General features: G+C 40.1%; 1 protein-coding gene across 1 annotated transcript; it reads right to left on the bottom strand.

Annotated features, from left to right (window-relative positions):
* Window positions 1-14,991: 14,991 nt before the first annotated feature.
* Window positions 14,992-18,440, bottom strand: nppa (natriuretic peptide A). Its single transcript, XM_039799231.1, has 3 exons — window positions 18,313-18,440; window positions 15,629-15,947; window positions 14,992-15,057 (listed from the first exon to the last, which is right to left on the bottom strand). The coding sequence occupies exons 1-3, from the start codon at window positions 18,421-18,423 to the stop codon at window positions 15,053-15,055; spliced, it is 435 nt and encodes a 144-aa protein (XP_039655165.1). The 5' UTR covers window positions 18,424-18,440; the 3' UTR covers window positions 14,992-15,052.
* Between the last annotated feature and the right edge of the window lie 771 nt (window positions 18,441-19,211).

Raw genomic sequence — 19,211 nt, forward strand, 5'->3', positions numbered from 1 at the left:
CATTCCAACTATTGTTATTCGGTTCTTTATATACTTATTATTATTCCGTACGTTTTTTGGCTCTCCGTAACTTCTGCATACTTTCAGCTATTTAAACCATTCAACTTTTCAAATGTTCAGCTCTTTCAGCTAATGATGGGACTTCAACTTTTTTTCTACTATTTATACTTTTTAAAATGTTAAGCTTTTTAACACTTTTTTAACATTGAAGTGAATGAGAGTAGCCTTCAACTCCTTAAAATCTTCTTCCGCTCCCAAAATTTTCAGCTCCTTCATACTTTCACCTACAGACGCCAAAGAAACTTTAAAATGTACACAAAATATTCAGCTATCAGGCTATATCTTTTCAGTTTGATATCTTTAACAGTTTTTGTTAAAAAGCTGTTTAAGTTTAGTGATCTTTTCAGGATTTTTTATCGATTAAACAGAGTGTGTGTGTGGCTGGTTAGAGTGATGTCATCGCTCAGAGGGTGAAGCTTCAAAAAAATAATCTTCGTCTCTTCTCTAAAAACTGCTCTCCCGCCCACAATATCTACTTGTCAGACACAATTCATACATCAAAACGTAGGTATTTTTGTTTAGTTTCAGAAAATCTGCTCAGTTTTGTGATACACCTTGTACTTTTGGCTGGTTGAGCTTCCAAATGACAAGATGTCCATTTCTGTCTCCATTGGCTCCAATGTTAAAACTCTTGGATATTTCCCAGCGAAACACTGAAAGAACCACTTTTTGAAATCGCTGATATGACCACATTTTTACGTTTATCCATATAAATTTTATACCGATACATTCACAAAGGCCTTGTGGTGCTCAGGATCACGTCATTTGACTGATAGCAGTTATTGTTTTGCCACTGTGAGGCTTTGTTTGACAGCTCGCTCTCAGGGACTCTGAATAGCTGAAGCACAGCACAGCTGACAGATTCAGCAGGTGTTGCTCATCAACTTGATTACAGACATCAAAGCAAGTTTATAAACATATCCACTGGCCATTGGTTACCATGACAACACTTTCACAGACACACCCAGATACTACAGGCAGTAATATGAACAGTAGTCTATACAGATACTACAGGCAGTAATATGAACAGTAGTCTATACAGATACTACAGGCAGTAATATGAACAGTAGTCTAGATCTGTTGTCTTCCACTTCTGTCTGTCTCCTAATCTGTCTATGTCTCCCTCCCTCCCTCCTTTTCTCTCTCCGTCCCTCTGTTTTTTGTTTTTGTCTCCTTCACTATCTCCTTCCCTCCCTCTCTGTCTCTCTCCCTCCCTCCATCTCTCTTTCCCTCTCTCTCTCTGTCTCTTTTTCTTTACCTCTGCCTCTCTCTCTCTCCTTTTTTTTTTTTTTTTTTTTTTTTTTTTTTTTTTTTTTTTTTTTTTTTTTTTTTTTTTTTTTTTTTTTTTTTTTTTTTTTTTTTTTTCAGACCTCACAATGTTCTACATTGTTACGACCCCTCTGAGGGAATCAGGGACAGTAACACGACAATCAATGAAATGTGAAAGAGTCCGTGTAAAAGTGAAACATTTGGTCTTTTTATTCCAAACATGGAAATAGTTCACAACAGGAGGGTGGAGGATGGGACCTGGAGGTTGTGCCAAACAAATGAAATCAATATAACAAAACAGGGCCTAACTCACCACTAGCTCTACAAGCAAAACAAAATCAAACCAAATACCTAGCCTGCTTCTCTACAAAAAGATTAAGAGAACGTTACACAGGCGGCAACAACCACTAAGCCTGGTGTATCTATACAATGATCAACTACGTGCAAAAATGTACAGGGTACCCCAACTTACCTACGGTCCTCAACCTCCACCTCACAAAACTCTTAAGTTTAATAACAAAGCAGCCTCAGCATAAAGGACAGGAACACTGGCAACCAGCCAGCAATGCAGAGCAAGACTGAGCTCCTGCTTCTCAGGAGTCCTTTTATTGACTTCCACCTCGCATGCTGATTGGTCCACTCCAAACACAGGTGGAAAGCAATCATCTCAATCACCTGGAGAGAAAGCAGAGTAAGCAAGAGAAGGAACAACAAGAGAGACACATGCCGACAGGTGCTTTGTCTGACATGTAACATACATATTTTGTCATTTTTCAACTTTTGAAGCCAACAGTTCAGTTTAGCATCAACTTTTAGCTTTTTAATGAAATTCATACTTCTTAAAACGATTTCCACTTTTTCTACTACTCTCACTACTTCAACTACTACAAACATTCACTGGCCAGTCGTTACCATGACAACAGATACACACCCAGATACTACAGGCAGAATATGAACTTTAGTCTGTCTTCTCTCTTCTATTCTCTTGTTCTGGTCTGTCTGTCTGTCTTCTCTCGCTCCCCCTCTCTCTCTCTCTTTTTCCATCTGCCTCTCTATCCCTCTCTCTCTCTCTTTTTCTTTCACTCTCTCCATCCCTCCTTCTCCCTCCCTGTCTCTACCTCCCCCTCTCTTCCTTTCTCTCTCTCTATCACTCTCTTTCCCTCTCTCTCTGTCTCTTTCTTTCCCTTTGCCTCTCTCTCTCCCTCTCTATCCTCTCTCTTTCTCTCTCTTTCCCTCTCTCTCTTTCCCTCTATCTCTCTCCTCTTTCTCTCTTTGTCTCTCCCTCTCTCTCCTTCTCTTTCTCTCTCTTTGTCTTTCTCTCTCTCTCATCCCCCTCTCTCTCTCTCCCCCTCTCTCTCTCTCTCTCCCTGTCCCTCTCTCTCTCTATTTCCTTCTCTCCCATCCGTCCTTCTCCCTCCCTCCCCCCCTCTCTCTCTATCTCTCTATCTTTCCCTCTCTCCTTTCCTCTCTATCCCTCTCTTTCTCTCTTGTTTGTTCTATGCAATGGATATGGCTGATAAGTCTTTTTAGTCAATTTATTGAAACTTCCACTTTTGACAGTTTTACAGTTTAGCTTACGCTTTTCTACAAATGTATTTCAAGAAATTATTTTATTATTATAATTATATTATATTTTATTAGTGGTGTTCTTCAACTTTTCAATGAAATTCATATTTATTGAACCAATTTCCACTTTTTCAACTATTCTTCAGCTTCAGCTAAAGACCTCACAATGTTCTACATATTTTGTCATTTTTCAACTTTTAAAGCCAACAATTCAGTTTAGCGTCAACTTTGAACTTTTTAACGATTTCCACTTTTTCAACTATTCTCACTACTTCAACTTCTTCTTACGGATTTAAGCTATTCTTCCAGTTAGCTTTAGCAATTCAGCTATTCAGCATTCCCACGCATTTTCTGCAGGAAATGCATTTTCTAGTTTTATTCCCTCTTCCGTACGTTTTTTGGCTCTCTGTAACTTCTCCATACTTTCACCTATTAAAACCATTCAACGTTTAAAATGTTCAGCTCTTTCAGCTAATGATGGGACTTCTTCAACTTTTTTTCTACTATTTATACTTTTTTAAATTTTAAGGTTTTTAACACTTTTTTTTAACATTGAAGTCAATGAGAGCAGTCTTCAACTCCTTAAAATCTTCTTCTGCTCCCAAAAGTTTCAGCTCCTTCATACTTTCACCTACAGACACCAAACAAACTTTAAAATGTTCACAAAATATTCAGCTATCCGGCTTTATCTTTTCAGTTTGATATCTTTTACAGTTTTTGTGAAAAAGCTGTTTAAGTTTAGTGATCTTTTCAGGATTTTTTATCTATTAAACAGAGTGTGTATGTGGCTGGTTAGAGTGATGATGTCATCATTCAGAGGGTGAAGCTTCAAAAAAATTATCTTAGTTCCTTCTTTATAAATTGCTCGTACACGCACAATTGTTACTTGTCATACACAATTTACACATCAAAACGTAGGTATTTTTGTCTAGTTTCAGGCAATCTGCTCAGTTTTGTGATACGCCTTTTACTTTTGGCTGGTTGAGCTTCCAAATGACAAGAGGTCCAAATCTTTCTCCATTGGCTCCAATGTTAAAACTCCTGGATATTTCCCAGCGAAACACTGAACGAACCACTTTTTGAAATCGCTGATATGACCACATTTTTGCGTTTATCCATATAAATTTTATACCGATACGTTCACAAAGGCCTTGTGGTGCTCAGGATGACGTCATTTGACTGATAGCAGTTATTGTTTTGCCACTGTGAGCCTTTGTTTGAGAGCTCGCTCTCAGGGACTCTGAATAGCTGAAGCACAGCTGACAGATTCAGCAGGTGTTGCTCATCAACTTGATTACAGACATCAAAGCATGTTTATAAACATATCCACTGGCCATTCGTTACCATGACAACACTTTCACAGACACACACCCAGATACTACAGGCAGTAATATGAACAGTAGTCTATACAGATACTACAGGCAGTAATATGAACAGTAGTCTAGATCTGTTGCCTTCCACTTCTGTCTGTCTGTCTTCTCTGTTCTATTCTCTTGTTCTGGTCTGTCTGTCTGTCTGTCCTGGTCTCTGTTCTCTGTCCTGGTCTCTGTCCTGGTCTCTGTCTGTCTGTCTGGTCTCTGTCCTCTGCTCTCTTTCTGTCTTCTTTCTTCTTTCCTCTTTCTGTCCTCTTTCTTCTTTCCTCTTTCTTTCCTCTTTCTTCTTTCTGTCCTCTTTCTGTTCTCTTTCTTTCCTCTTTCTATCGTCTCGCTCTCTGTTCTCTTTCCTCTCTGTTCTCTGTCCTTTCTGTCCTCTTTCCTCTTTCTGTCCTATTTCCTCTTTCCTCTTCTTTCCACTTTCTGTCCTCTCGCTCTCTGTTCTCTTTCCTCTTTCTGTCCTCTCGCTCTCTTTCCTCTGTCGTCTTTCTGTCCTCTTTCTTCTTTCCTTCCTCTGTTCTCTTTCCTCTTTCTGTCCTCTGTCCCCTTTCTTTCCTCTGTCCCTTTCTGTCCTTTCTTCTTTCCTCTTTCTGTTCTCTTTCCTTTTTCCTCTTCTTTCTGTCCTCTTTCTTCTATCCTCTGTCCTCTTCCTGTCCTCTTTCTTCTTTCTGTCCTCTTTCCTCTTTCTGTCCTCTTTCTTCTTTCCTCTTTCTGCCCTCTGTCCTCTGTTCTCTTTCGTCTTTCTGTTCTCTTTCCTCTTTCTCTTCTCTGTCGTCTTTCTCTGTTCTCTTTCTGTTCTCTTTCTCTGTTCTCTGTTCTCTGTCCTCTCTCTTTCCTCTTTCTCTGTCCGCCCGTCCGTCTGTCTGACAACTTCACCTTTTTCTTACACATTTTAACCAGCGATCCAGTTTAGCTTTAGCATAAGCTTTTAAAAAAACTTGAATTATTCCACATCTTTTGTACATTAGTGGTACTATGATATGAAATTCAAGTTAATTAAAACCATTCCTACTTTTTCAACTATTTTCACTACTTCATCTTCTTTTTACGTATTTAAGCTATTCATCCAGTTAGCTTTAGCAATTCAGCTGTTCAGCATTCCCACGCATTTTCTGCAGGAAATGCATTTTCTAGTTGTTATCCTGTTCTTTATTTTTCTGCTCATTCCGTACGTTTTTTGGCTCAGCGTAACTTCTGCATACTTTCACCTATTTAAACCATTCAACTTTTAAAATGTTCAGCTCTTTCAGCTAATGATGAGACTTCTTCAACTTTTTTTCTACTATTTATACTTTTTAAAATTTTAAGCTTTTTAACACTTTTTTTTACATTGAAGTCAATGAGAGCAGGCTTCAACTCCTTCAAATCCTCTTCTGCTTCAAAATGTATCTCCTCCTACATTCTTCCACCTACAGACGTGATTCAAACTTTAAACTGTTCACAAAATATTCAGCTATCCGGGGTCTACTTTTCACTTTGATATCTTTTACAGGTTTTGTGAAAATGCTATTTAAGTTCAGTGATCATTTCAGGATTTTTCTGCATTTCTAATGAGTGTGTATGGGGCAGCTTAGAGTGGATGTCACAGCTACAGCACAGAGCCTTAAAAAAATTATCTTTGTCCCTTCTCTAAAAACTGCTCTCACGCCCACAATATCTACTTGTCATACACAATTCATACATCAAAACGTAGGTATTTTTGTTTAGTTTCAGAAAAAGTGATAAGCGATATGTCTTATACTTTGGGCTCAGCAACCTTCCAAATGATGAGAGTAACAAATTTCCTTCCATCCGCTGCAATGATAAAAGTCCTACATATTTTCCAGTGAACGGCAGAACGAACCACTTTTTTAAATCGCTGATATGCCCACATTTTTATGTTTATCCATATCAATTTTATACCGATACGTTCACAAAGGCCTTGTGGTGCTCTGGGGCCTATTGCAGAAAAGTAGAATAAAGAAATCCAGGATAAATGAAAAAGCGCAGCTTGACTTAGTGTGATCCACTCATCGCGGCTTAATCAGTTGCACGTTTGCCGAGCCAGGATAAGTAGGTGAAGCTATGTCAAGCCAGGTGTACATAGCTGGGATAAGTGCACGTTCACGGATTTCTTAAATAGACCACGGTATCGATCATAGATTTACTGATGCAGAAATGGAAAAGACGTGTGAGGCATATGTTTCACCCGCTGAGCAGCCGCTTCTAATGGAAATTTACGAGGAGGTGAAACATATAATATGCAAAAAGGGAAATACGGCTGTTATCAAACGGGAAAAAAAGCCCGACAGACAATAGCGGACCGACTGAATACATATGGATTTAAAAAAAAAAATCTACTTAGTCACTCCATGTTTTAATTGCTTTAATATGCTTGTTTTATGTGTTGGTTTTATTGCTGTATCTGTTTTTATGCGCTAAATGTGCTGGTTTTAGTATAAAGTGTCTTTGAGTAGCCTGTAAAGCACTATATAAATAAAAAAACAATAATTCTTGTTCCTGGGAAAGGACTAGGCTTAATTTCAAAGCTTATTCATAATGCGAGAATATGTTTTACAACCATATGCACAGATCTTCATAAGCTATGTCTAATTCTAAATATCTTTCTACAATTAATGTTCATACAGAACATGCATGACTGGACAAAAACTAGAAAAAGAAGTGACTTCAATACACACTGTAAGCATATCTGTAAAACAATGTAGCCTGTTATTATTCATGTTTTTTTTTTCTCACTCCCAAGCTCCAAGATGACAAGTGACAGCACCAAATTAAAATGATTAAGAAGGACATTTGATCAGGTGCCATTGTCGTCGTTGCTGATGCTAAAAGTCCGCTTTTAGAGTCCGCTGCATGGTGTGGGAGGATCCCCCTGCCTCCCCCCGCCTCCCCGTGTTGCACGGGCGGGGGCACATTTCACGGGGACAGCAGCGGAGGAAAAGCCCATTTCCTCCGTATCGTCCCACTTTTTACCATTACCATCTCAACAACTGCAGTAGTAGGATTTAAATCAAACTCGTGACAGCAATAGTGACAAGTAATGCATGTTAATAAAAATAAAGCAGAACACATTCAGAAGACAACGGAATAACTGTTAAACACGTTTATTTCGGATCAGAGCGTCAGCTGATTTAACACATAAGACTCCAGGATTAATCTTAGCCTGCCTGTTAGCCTGCTCTGGACCAGGCTAGCTGCAAAGAATAAATCGCCATGGTTACTTGGCTGGGTTTAATTCAACCTGCTTTTGTGCAACCAAGTCAAAGCTAAATTCATCCAGGATAACCTGAATATCCCGGCTTAATCCCTTATCCTGGTTTTGTGCAATACCCCTCAGGATGACGTCATTTGACTGATAGCAGTTATAGTTTTGCCAGTCTGAGGCTTTGTTTGAGAGCTCGCTCTCAGTGTCTGAATTGCTGCGGTGTACTACAGGAGACATATTAAGACCAGGTGCGATCGTTAACAGATCAAAGAGATGTTTATAAACATGGCCACAGCCACTTAGTAACCATGACAACCCTTTCACAGACAGTCTACCTGATTACTCCAGGCTTGCAGTAGGAGTCAACTAACTAGACTAACTATGATCATCAGTCTATATCATTTGCGTTCCACTTCTGTCTGTCTGTCTGTCTGTCTGTCTGTCTGTCTCCTTATCTGCCTGTCTCCCTCCCTCCCTCTGTCTGTATCCCTCCTTCCTGTCTCACTCTCTTTCTCTATGCCTCCCTCCTTCTTTCTCTTTTCTGTCTTCCTCCCTCCTCTGTTCCCCTCCTTCCTTCCTTCAGTCTTCCTCCTTCCTTCTCTCCCTCCCTCTGTCTCTCCCTCCCTCCATCCTTCTCAATCTCTCTCTCCTTCCATCACTCCTTCTCTCTCTCCCTCCCTTCCTCTCTCTCACTCCCTCTCTCCCTTCCTCCTTCTGTCTCTCCCTCCAGGGTCATTTGTGATTTGTGATTTCATCCATGTGCTGGAGCTGGAGCTGATCCCCCCGCGACCCGACACCGGATAAGCGGACGAAGATGGATGGATGGATGGATTTCATCCATGTATATAGCCCGTTTCTTTTCAGCCAATATATCCACCTCTCAGCTCTTTAGGGTCATGCTTGTTTGTTCTACCCAATGGATATGGCTGATAATAATACAAAGTCTTTAAACTTTGAGCCTTTTTAATCAATTTTAGTCAAAGTTGCTCTCTTTCTCAATGTTTCTATCTTTCCTCTCTTTTTCCTCTCCTCTTTTTCCTCTCTCCTTCTCTCTTTATTCTCTTTCTCTCCTCTCTTCTCTCTTCTCTCATCTCCTCTCTTCTCTCATGCTCTTCTTTCTTCTCTCTTTCTTTCCTTCTCTCTTTCCCCTCTTTCTTCTTGTTAAGCCCCATTCTTTTCACCTAATATATTTCACATCTCAGCTAGATTTATGCTTTTTCGTTCTATGCAGTGTATATATCTGATAATAATAAAAATATATCTTCCAGCTTTTCTAACAAGCTCTTCACTTATGAAGGTAATGCAGTTTAGCTTCCAACTCTGAAAATTTGCCAGATGTTTCAGCAGTGCAGTGCAATGCATTTGAGCTTTAAGATTTTTCATACAATTTGTTTCATATTTCTGCATATGTGAGTCATTATCTGTTAGAAAATCTACTCAGACCTCACAATGTTCTACACATTTCGTCATTATTCAACCTTTAAAGCAAACAGTTCAGTTTAGCATAAACTTTTAACTTTATAATGAAATTCATACTTTCGACTTTTTCACCTATTCTCACTACTTCAACTTCTTCTTACGGATTTAAGCTATTTATCCAGTTAGCTTTAGCTATTCAGCATTCCCACGCATTTTCTGCAGGAAATGCATTTTCTAGTTTTTTCTGCTTTTTTTTCATAAATTACTTAAACAACTTCTAACCTAATCAAAACCACCAAACATTCAATCATTTTCAGGATTTTAACCATTTAAATGGCAGTTTATGTATTTGAAGTATGTCATTATTTATAAAAAAAAAAAAAAAAATGATTTTTGGGGGCTTTGGTGGGGATTAGAGGCTTGTATATGTCAAAGATAAACAACAAAACTGATTTGATTGCATTATTATTTTTTATGTAGTTCCAGATACTCCCTCTGGACAACTTCGAGGCAAAAATGGCCCCATTGACTTCCATTATAACCACATGTTTTGATCTCACTGCCTTTACAGTATAAAACCATGCATTCTGTAATGTCAGCATTTCATTTGGAAGAAAACTAGTCATATTTGACATTTTTACAGTATTTCACCAGATTCAACCATTTTGCCCTTGTACGCGGTGGCATGAAATTATAGTTATATTATGGAGCTCTGTGTGTGTGTGTGTGTGTGTGTGTGTGTGTGTATGTGTGTGTGTGTGTGTGTGTATTTTTGCGTGTGTGTGTGTGTGTGCGAGAGTTTGTGTAAATCTGTAAACAAACAATGATAATTTTGGTGGTGAAAAAAGCGCACCTTACTTTTGCCAGTTATATTATGGAGCCGTGTGTGTATGCGTGTGTGTGTGTGTGTGTGTGTGTGTGTGTGTGTGTGTGCGCGTGCATGCGACACACGATGTAGCTGAAGTGAGGTACAGACGAAAGGAAAATTATCGGTTAAAAAAATGTGGTGACATATCCCCAGTGTTAAGAGGGCGAAGTAAAGAAAAATAGAAAGTACTTTTGGAACAAGTGGCGCATTGACAAAACAAACAGCGAAAGACCGTGCAAAACATTTCAGACCGTCCTGCCAACCTGTATACATTTTAACATCAATGTACGCTGTAACGATTTTTCACTCTAAAGTCGCTGAAGCTGCTGCTGTTTTAATCCTGTCGCCTCTCTGCTGCTCAGTTCTCCCCGCTACTGACGCACGCGCACACTTTTTATTTGCCTATAATAAAAAATAGGTATTAATAATAAAAAATAATGCATTGAAGCAATTCAAAATATGCTAGTGCACCTTCTTTTATAAATTTGAGTTCTGGAAAAAGTGGCTGGTAAAAAATATAAGTGGCTGGTAAAATTGGGCAAAAAAGTTAATTTCCCACTCTGTATGAACCGGTATCGTAGCTCTCTTTGATAAGGTGCATAGTTAGCAATATAGTCAGTCTGATCTACATTCAATTCAATTCAATTTTATTTATAGTACCAAATCATAACAAGAGTTATCTCGAGACACTTTACAGATAGAGTAGGTCTAGACCACACTCTATAATTTACAAAGACTCAACAATTCCAGCAATTACAGTAATTCCCTCAAGAGCAAGCAGTGCGACAGTGGCGAGGAAAAACTCCCTCTTGGGAAGAAACCTGGGACAGACTTGGTAGGCAGTGTCTGACGGGCCGGTTGGGGATATGATGAACAGTGGCGATAATAGTCAAATTAATAATGGAACAGTGACTTCAAATGGTAGTCGTAGTAGTTCATGTCATATCAGGGCGCTGCAGGACGTTACAGGATGTAGTAAGAGCAGAGCATGGATGGACGTAGCAGGAAGCAGCAGGGTTCAGCAGGACCACGGCGACAGCTGCAACCAGGATCTTGGTGACAACGTTCTCCAAGGAAATATGCTGGGGGGAAAAACATAAGGACTCCGGGGAGTAAACTCCCCAGAAGCTAGGATTAGTAACAAACATTGGAAACAAAACCTGCACCTGTCCTTAGCACCACTATGATCAGCCTGCACTGGCACCAGCAGCCCCTCAACACTCTGTTCTGTCCTGCTACTTTCCAATGGCATTAAACACATGGGGTCAAAAATGGACTCATGTCAGTTTAGGTAATTTTACCTCAATAGCTGTCTGGTTGGTTGCTGCCATCAGGTGAAATGCTTAACTGGTATATTACCCCTCCTGCATTACCGCAATTAATCTCCATAGTCTCCATAATGTAACTGGACAGAACCGTGTGACGGAAACTTTGTCATAACCCACAGTGACATCTCCTACTTGTTGCCTTGTCTAATGCATTTAGCCAACAGTAGTTGATGGGTGAATCACAGACATGTTTCCTGCATGAATCACTTCACCTGTCTATTCATTTATAATCCCTGGTTATTCTGTTCAGGTTTGCGTAGGTTTCCTCATGTCACTGCTGGTGTGCAGAATGAAGAGAGAGCTCGACTAAACTAAACTTTGAGTACTTAACCCTTGTGTTGTCTTCGGGTCAAATTTGACCCATTTTCAAAGTTTCTTTATCAGAAATATGGGTTTATTTCAACCAAATTAACCAAAAATAACATGGGTTCTTCGCAAGTAATATTAATGATCACTACTTTCATTGAATTTTGGGTATTTTATTTAATTTTATTGCATTTGTGGTCTTCCTGGGTCAATTTTGACCCAGTGGTGCAATGGGGCACTTTTGCAGCAGATGAACACACACACACGTACATGAATGCACATGCGGAGACACACAAACACCCCCACACACATGCACACACATACACCCACCACCCCCACAAACACACACATTCATACAAACAGCAGCTGAGAACTACCTCATGTAATTGATCACATTATTGTGCTTTCCAGCACATGGAAATGCACCAAACACACACACTCACACACACACACACACATGGACAGCAAACATGCACATGTACACGTGTGTGAAATTGGGCAATGGATCATTATGATTTTCAGGAGATGAACACACACACACGCGCACATGCTCGTGTACACACACATACACACATACACACACACACACACACCAGTGGCATAGTGGATCACACTACTGTTCTTTTCAGCAGATGAACACGCACACACACGGACACACATGTACATGCAGACGTGCATATGCACGCATGCACATGCGTGCCCACACACACAGACAGACAGCTGAGACTTGCAATATATCACACTATTGAGCTGTCACAGACACACATGCACACACACACATGCGACGACACAATACACTTGGTGACAACACACCTTCAGTTATCAGGCTCCTCTCCTATGGAACCAGCTCCCCGATCTGGTCTGGGGCAGAAACTGTCACCTCATTCAAGAATGAACTTAAACTCTCCTATTTGATAAAGCTTGTATAGTTGGAGATCCTAACATGGCCCACTGCTTCTTTCTATTGTTAGTTTATCTCGTGACAGGCCAGCCAAGCCAGATCCCAGGGGAGAGCGCCCAGCCAAAAGCACCTCTCCTTATGACCTGTCTCTTAGTTACCTGTTATAGTTACGCTTGTTATAGTCCTAGACTGCCGGGACTTCCTTCCTTTGACACACTGAGCTGCTCTCCTCTCCCTTTCTATTACTGTTTCTATTACTGTTACTATTACTATTACTATTTGTGTGCAGCCCGTCCCCAGAAATGCTTGTTACTAATCCTAGCTTCTGGGGAGTTTACTCCCCGAGTCCTTATGCTTTTTCCCCAGCGATTTCCTTGAGAACGCTGGACCAAGACCCTGGTTGCAGCGTGCCGTGGTCCTGCTGCACTCCCTGCTGAGCTCAGCGTGCCCTGCAATGTATGCTGGGCCCTGCTGCCCTGCAGCTTCCAATCCAGTCACTGTTCCATTATTAATGTGACTACTATCGCCACTGTTCTACACAACCGCCAACACCAAGAGCCTGGTCTGGCCGGTTCTTCCCAAGAGGGAGTTTTTCCGCACTGTCGACTGCTTGCTCTTGAGGGAATTACTGGAATTGTTGGAATTGTTGGGCTTTGTAAATTATAGAGTGTGGTCTAGACCTACTCTATCTGTAAAGTGTCTCGAGATAACTTATGTTATGATTTGATACTATAAATAAAATGAATTGATTGATGAACACCAAGTTTGTAAACTTGGTGTTGTAACACCTTTGATGTGTCTTTTCCTAAATGGAGACAAGACAATTTTCCGTAAATTAGTTTTTTTCCGTTTTGTTAGCTCTCCTTTGTTTGTGAATACAATTGCATCAGTTTACTTTAACCTGGGAAAATAATAATTGTCACATACCAGCCATTAATCCAAACACAACTAATGATCTCAACTCATTTTACTCAGACGGTAGGTATAATTTCATGTAAATGAGGTCTGTTGACCATAAATAGAAAAGAGTAAGTGTAAAACTAGTTGAGATGAATTGGAATGAAGTTGAATAAAAGTGGTAACCTGCTAACCCGCCTCTCTTAGCTATGCTACTATAATTCTAGACTGTCTCGGAAGTTCCTTCCTTTCTATGACACACTGAGCTGCTCTCTCATCTCTGTTTTCACTTGTTTCCTTTTGTATGCATCCTGTCCCAGAACTGCTTGTTACTAACCTAGCCCAGAGTCCTAATGTTTCTTCGCAGAGCTTTGCTCTGCGATTCCCTGCAATGCCCGGCCGCGTCCTGCTGCATCCTGCTGCATCCTGCTGCGTCCACCGCATCCACCCATGCTCTGCAGTGCCACGTTACATCCCGCAACGCCCTGCTGTGATGTTCATACGCACAGAGTAGTCAGGATCCGGTATAGGAGACTGCACTACTCAGTATGACATGATGTGCCCTGCTATGACATGAACTACAATGACTACCTTTGAAGTCATTGTTCCATTATCTTTAGTGGGACTATTTATTTGCCACTGTTCATCACGCCCCCAACCGGCCCCGTCAGACACCGCCTACCAAGAGTCTGGTTCTGCCGAGGTTTCTTCCTAAAAGGGAGTTTCTCCTCGCCACTGTCGCAATAGCCACTGCTAATGCTTGCTCTTGAGGGAATTACTGGAATTGTTGGGGCTTTGGAAATTGAGTGTGGTCTAGACCTACTCTATCTGTAAAGTGTCTCGAGATAACTCTGTTATGATTTGATACTTTAAATAAAATGTAATTGAATTGAGTGATTAATTATAATTGTCTATGCTTTATAAACACGCAAAGCAGACCAAGTCAATTTTTACCCAGGAAGACACCAGGTAGGATTATTGGCTGCCATTAAAAATAATAAAATGGTTTCAAACCAGTATCCTGACTAATCACTAACATATACCAGTCAGTGATTATCCATAATCATAGGTTCATCTGATCTTAACTATAATGGAACTAATTCATAATTTATGCTTATTTTACCCCCCAAAATAGGTATTGTTTCATGTAAATTAAGTTTATTCACCATAAATTGCACACTAGTGTAAAACTAGTGTTAATGAGTTGGAATGAAGTTGTTGAGAAGGTGTAAAATAGAATTGGGTGATAATTTAAACTTTATGCTTTATTAATAGCCAAAACAGACCAGGTCAATTTTGACCAGGGAGGACAACAAGTGTGATTATTGGCTACCATTAAAAAAATTGAAATGGTTTCAAAACAGTATCCTGACTAAATGTTGACATATTCCAGTCTGTGATAACCCATCAACATATGTTCCCATTGGTCTCAACTGTTAGTTAGGTATAATTTTATATAAATGCGTTTTTTTGACTATATATTAAAACAATAAGTGTAAAACTAGTGGTAATAGGTTGGAAAGAAGTTGGCTTACAGATGATGTAACACAGAATTGGGTGATAATTTATACTTCATGCTTTATAAACTGGCAAAACAGACTGGGTCAATTTTGACCCGGGAGGACAACAAGTGTATGGTTGACGGGAGGAAAACACAAGGGTTAATGGTGCGTTTGAAAGAACGACAGAATGCTACATATGAAAAAACAAGTTTATTTATTGTTAGCAACCCAAACGCATTTTCTTAGGGCGTTAATGTTACACAGTATATAATGGAATCAATTGAATGTAATATCTTTGGTTGTGTCCTCAGTTGGAGATCAAACTATAATCCAACATGTGTCCCAGGAAACTGTCAGACTAGCCTGAAGGGAAAATGACACAAAACACAAAAAGGATTAGTTATAAATAACTAGTAATTTAGTGTGACTTGTATTTATGCATATGTTGTGTCATGCAGTGTTCATTACATCCCACAATGAGAGACAGTACCAACAGAGCTGTAGTCAGGAAGTGGTTACCCTAGCTTAGCATAAAGGCTGGAGGCAGGGGTAAACAGCTAGCCTGCCGCTTTGCAAAATAAAAAAATACACCTACCAACACCTCTAAAACCTAATGATGAATGTGCAGAAATTGTATAATGGCAATTTATGGTTTTAGGGGGAGTAACATGATGAGAACAACTTGTTAACTAAAAACAAGAGGATATTTAAAATTGATGGTGAGGTAAGGTCAGGACTTCACCGCAGTGCCACACAAAATCATCCTCTGGGGACCATGAATAACCAGAGTTCTATGATTGCATGTATAGTCAAAATTCATGTTGTCTCTTCCAATGACCACCAAACCAGCACAAGCTTTTGACCACTATGCTTCAGTATATTTGATCAAAATCCTAATTGGATTTCCTTCTGCCATCTTCAGCTGCAGTCTTACCTCTTCCACTGTTGCATCCCAGACCGCTGGCATTTCCTATTCGATCCATCCTGGCTCCAAAGCAGCCAGAGGCCCGTTTCCTGGCTGTCATCAGGAGGTCCAGCAGACGGCTCCTTTGACTTGCGGTCCTGCTGTGGCCCTCAGCTGGTAATTGAGATCTTTCTGACATTAAAGGTTCTTGGTCCCCCTCCTGGTCTTGGTTCCAACCCTGGCTGGCCTGGCTGTTCTCAGGCTGTTGATTTGTCCCTTCATAATCAGCTTCAGCGTCCTCCTCCTGGGCTGCATCAGCAAGAGTCTCCTCAAAGCGCTCCAGTATAGACTGGTATGGAGAGTTGAAGATGGGTTAACATTCAAAACTCTGACTGTTTTTCACACTGGTTATGTTACAGTTAGACATTGGAAACACATGCATAAGCCTTCTAGTAAATCTGTAACTATGGATAGCCCAGAACTTGGTGTCAGTGTTTCTGGTGGTGGTGTTTGTTGGCTGCTAGAAATGGGATTTTAAATTGTTTTATTTTTATTAAATTAAAAAGAAAATATGAACATTTAAAAAAGATATGACAATAAAAAAAAACTATGGCATTAAAGTATAAATTCAGAACTTGACTTTGAGTGTCCCAAGGCGATTGGTAAGCAGAGAGCATAGCTGAATATGGCTTGAACACACCGGTTTAATACACGTCTGTCGACTTAGGCATGTGCAGAAGAGTGCACACTTCCTGGAACTGATCCAGCCTTGGACCACAAGAATCATTGAGTCTGTGTCTGTAACAAACCTTTTCTCAACTAGAAGGGCATTCGGAGAGTGCAGACCTTCGCCAAGGTATGGCCTATCTCACAATGTTAATGCAGTGTGAATTTTCCCAGTCGGGAAGTAATTGTCCAGTTATTTCAACACCACATAAGTGCAGCACAAATGCCCTATCTCGCAATGTTGCTAAAAGTAAAAAATAATTTGTGTATCTGCCCCATGATTGGGATCCACTTCAAGATGTAATGGGTTCTTCCTTGGCCCCTGCTACACCGTTAAACCAAGTTTACTAAAAATCAAGCCAAATGAACGCTGGCTGGACTACAATAGAGCTGTTTGGAGCAGTTTGTGAACAGTGTTTTCTGTTGGAGATGGTAAGTCCCTTTGGGGGGGGGACTTTGGGCTTTTTCACTTCATTAACCTATGACATGCACAAAAAATATAACACAATAAAGGAAAGGGAAAAAGCCAAAAAGCATAATATGAGCACTTTAAAAAAAACTGAGTTGAAATGGCACTAATTTGAGTAAAGTTGATGTTCAGGTGGAAAAAAAATCTTATATATGTCTATATATAAATATATAAGATTTTTTTCACTAAGCCTGTGTCCTTATATAAGGACATGATATAAATGAAACTTTAGTGGCATTGACTAGAGAATTAGTGCCACCAGCAGTTTATCTCACGTTGCCGGCCCTATCTCCAAGTATGGTCTGGATACACCACTTATCTATTCTGGGATAGGGAAAAAAAACTCTGGCTTGTTTGTATTTCTTTAAACCAACCACAACTGTTCTGGGTGGCACTAAGCCTGGAATGCAGCGAGGGTGCCCCTGCAAAATAGAAAGCGGAGATAGCTAAAGGAAAGGGACGGGATGTCAGGCTTTTATCCCAGCAAGAGCTAGACTATGATGCCTCCAAGTCCTAATATTCACATAACAGTAACGGATGGAAACGCACAATTTCTGCTGCTGGAGTTGATGAAGGTTGTTTATTACTTAATACAATTTTAGAAGAACAGTTAAGAACTATTGTTGTTACCCAGGGTTAGATGTGGGTTAGGTTCAGGGTTGGGAGATCATGTTTAACTCCTCAGCTTGCATCTTATGAGGTGTGTGTCGAATTGTGATAGACAGTATCTGAAACCTCCTTTTCATGAATACCTTTGAGGAGAGACAGAGATCATGTGCATCATGAAATGTGTGGCTTAATTCCCTGGGAAGTACCATCCGGATACCTAACATATCACAGTTTTATCATTTCTCAAGCAAACTTGGAATTTGGATGGAAGTGACAATTAAACATGAAAATCTTGTTTTCATGGGCTCCGAGTGCCATTCTAGTTATTGTTATTATTATTATTATATACAATATAATTATGATTATTATTGTTATGATTAACATAGGTAGTACTAGTGGTGGTGGTCGTGGTTGTAGTAGCAGTAGTACTATTGGTGGTGGCAAATATTACTATTAGCATTATAGACTCCTTTCCAGTCTGACACACACACCTACACACACACATACACACACCTTGTGTTCTAAATAAAAACTATTGAAGTATTGAATAAAACATGGATATAAAAAAATACTGTAATCAGTCTGAGAACTGTGAAAGTTTTTAATAACATAAAATAGTACTGAAAAAAGTACAGAGGACATGACCTCAGTGTCCTCAGTGGTAGCTACGGAGTCAGTGGCTGAAATCTCAAAACTGGACAAATAAAACCAAAACTAAGAGGAGTTTTTGGACACAATGTGAACACTGCAGCCCCAACAGCTACTGTAAAACATTTTCTCATTTTTGGCCTTAGAATTCACAACATTGTTAACTTACTCCCTGGCTTTAATTATGAATATACCTGACCTTCCAATGTGCAATCATCAGACAGAAAGGTGTGATGACTAAAAGGGTTACTTGGTTTCTTACCTTGAGCTGAGCCAGGTCCCTAGTTGAAGAGGTCCTACCCAGTATGTGGCTGCTAACCAGTGTGTGCTGACACAGCAGGGCCAGCAGGCCCCACAGGACCGCAGTCCTCATGTTATCCTTTTGCTGCGAATACTGATACTACAGGCTGCACTGCAAGATTTTATATACATGCCAACACACACACACACACACACACACACACACACACACACTATGCAACAGACAGTCAGTGTCAGTGGCTCATCATTTGGTAGATTACCTCGAGTGCATTCTGACACCTCTGCATGATAAGGCAGCTGGTCAGATGTCCCTTTAAGTGGTGCCCGGTGGTAGGTGATGTGTGTGTGTCTGTGTAGCATCACACTTACCGACCAACAGTGGCATGACCTCAGGAGCCATCTTGGAGCTCTGAGCTCAGACATGGTGTGTATTGACAGGAATGCAGCATTCACCATGCAAATACTTAACACTGTTCACACTCCTGAGCCTTAAAAATACCATAGTAGGTTAAAACTGCTTCCCCTGGGTTACAGGGAGGCTACGTGGTTTAGATTAGTAGAAGAAGGAAACAATGTCATTAATATTTATTGTACACAATATTTATAATGATTCTGTTTGGTTTTGAGTTATGTTTCAGTTTGTAAGGAAGGGTTGAGAAGGTTATGCTAAATTGAATGCAAGCAGTACCAAACATTACTAAATTAGCCCCATGTCATGTCCCAAGTAAAAATCTAAGTTGGTGAATAACATAAATGACACACGGAAAAAGGCTTAGGCTACAAACTCCCATCACTCAACCCTGTCTCCTAAAGAATTACATTCCCATACAACTAAACTGCATTCTGAATGACGTTTTAAGGGAAACAGATTTGCTCCTGGATTACACATCCTTGTACCAG

The sequence above is a fragment of the Perca fluviatilis genome, chromosome 5, assembly GCF_010015445.1.
Source record: "Perca fluviatilis chromosome 5, GENO_Pfluv_1.0, whole genome shotgun sequence".
Taxonomy (NCBI): domain Eukaryota; kingdom Metazoa; phylum Chordata; class Actinopteri; order Perciformes; family Percidae; genus Perca; species Perca fluviatilis.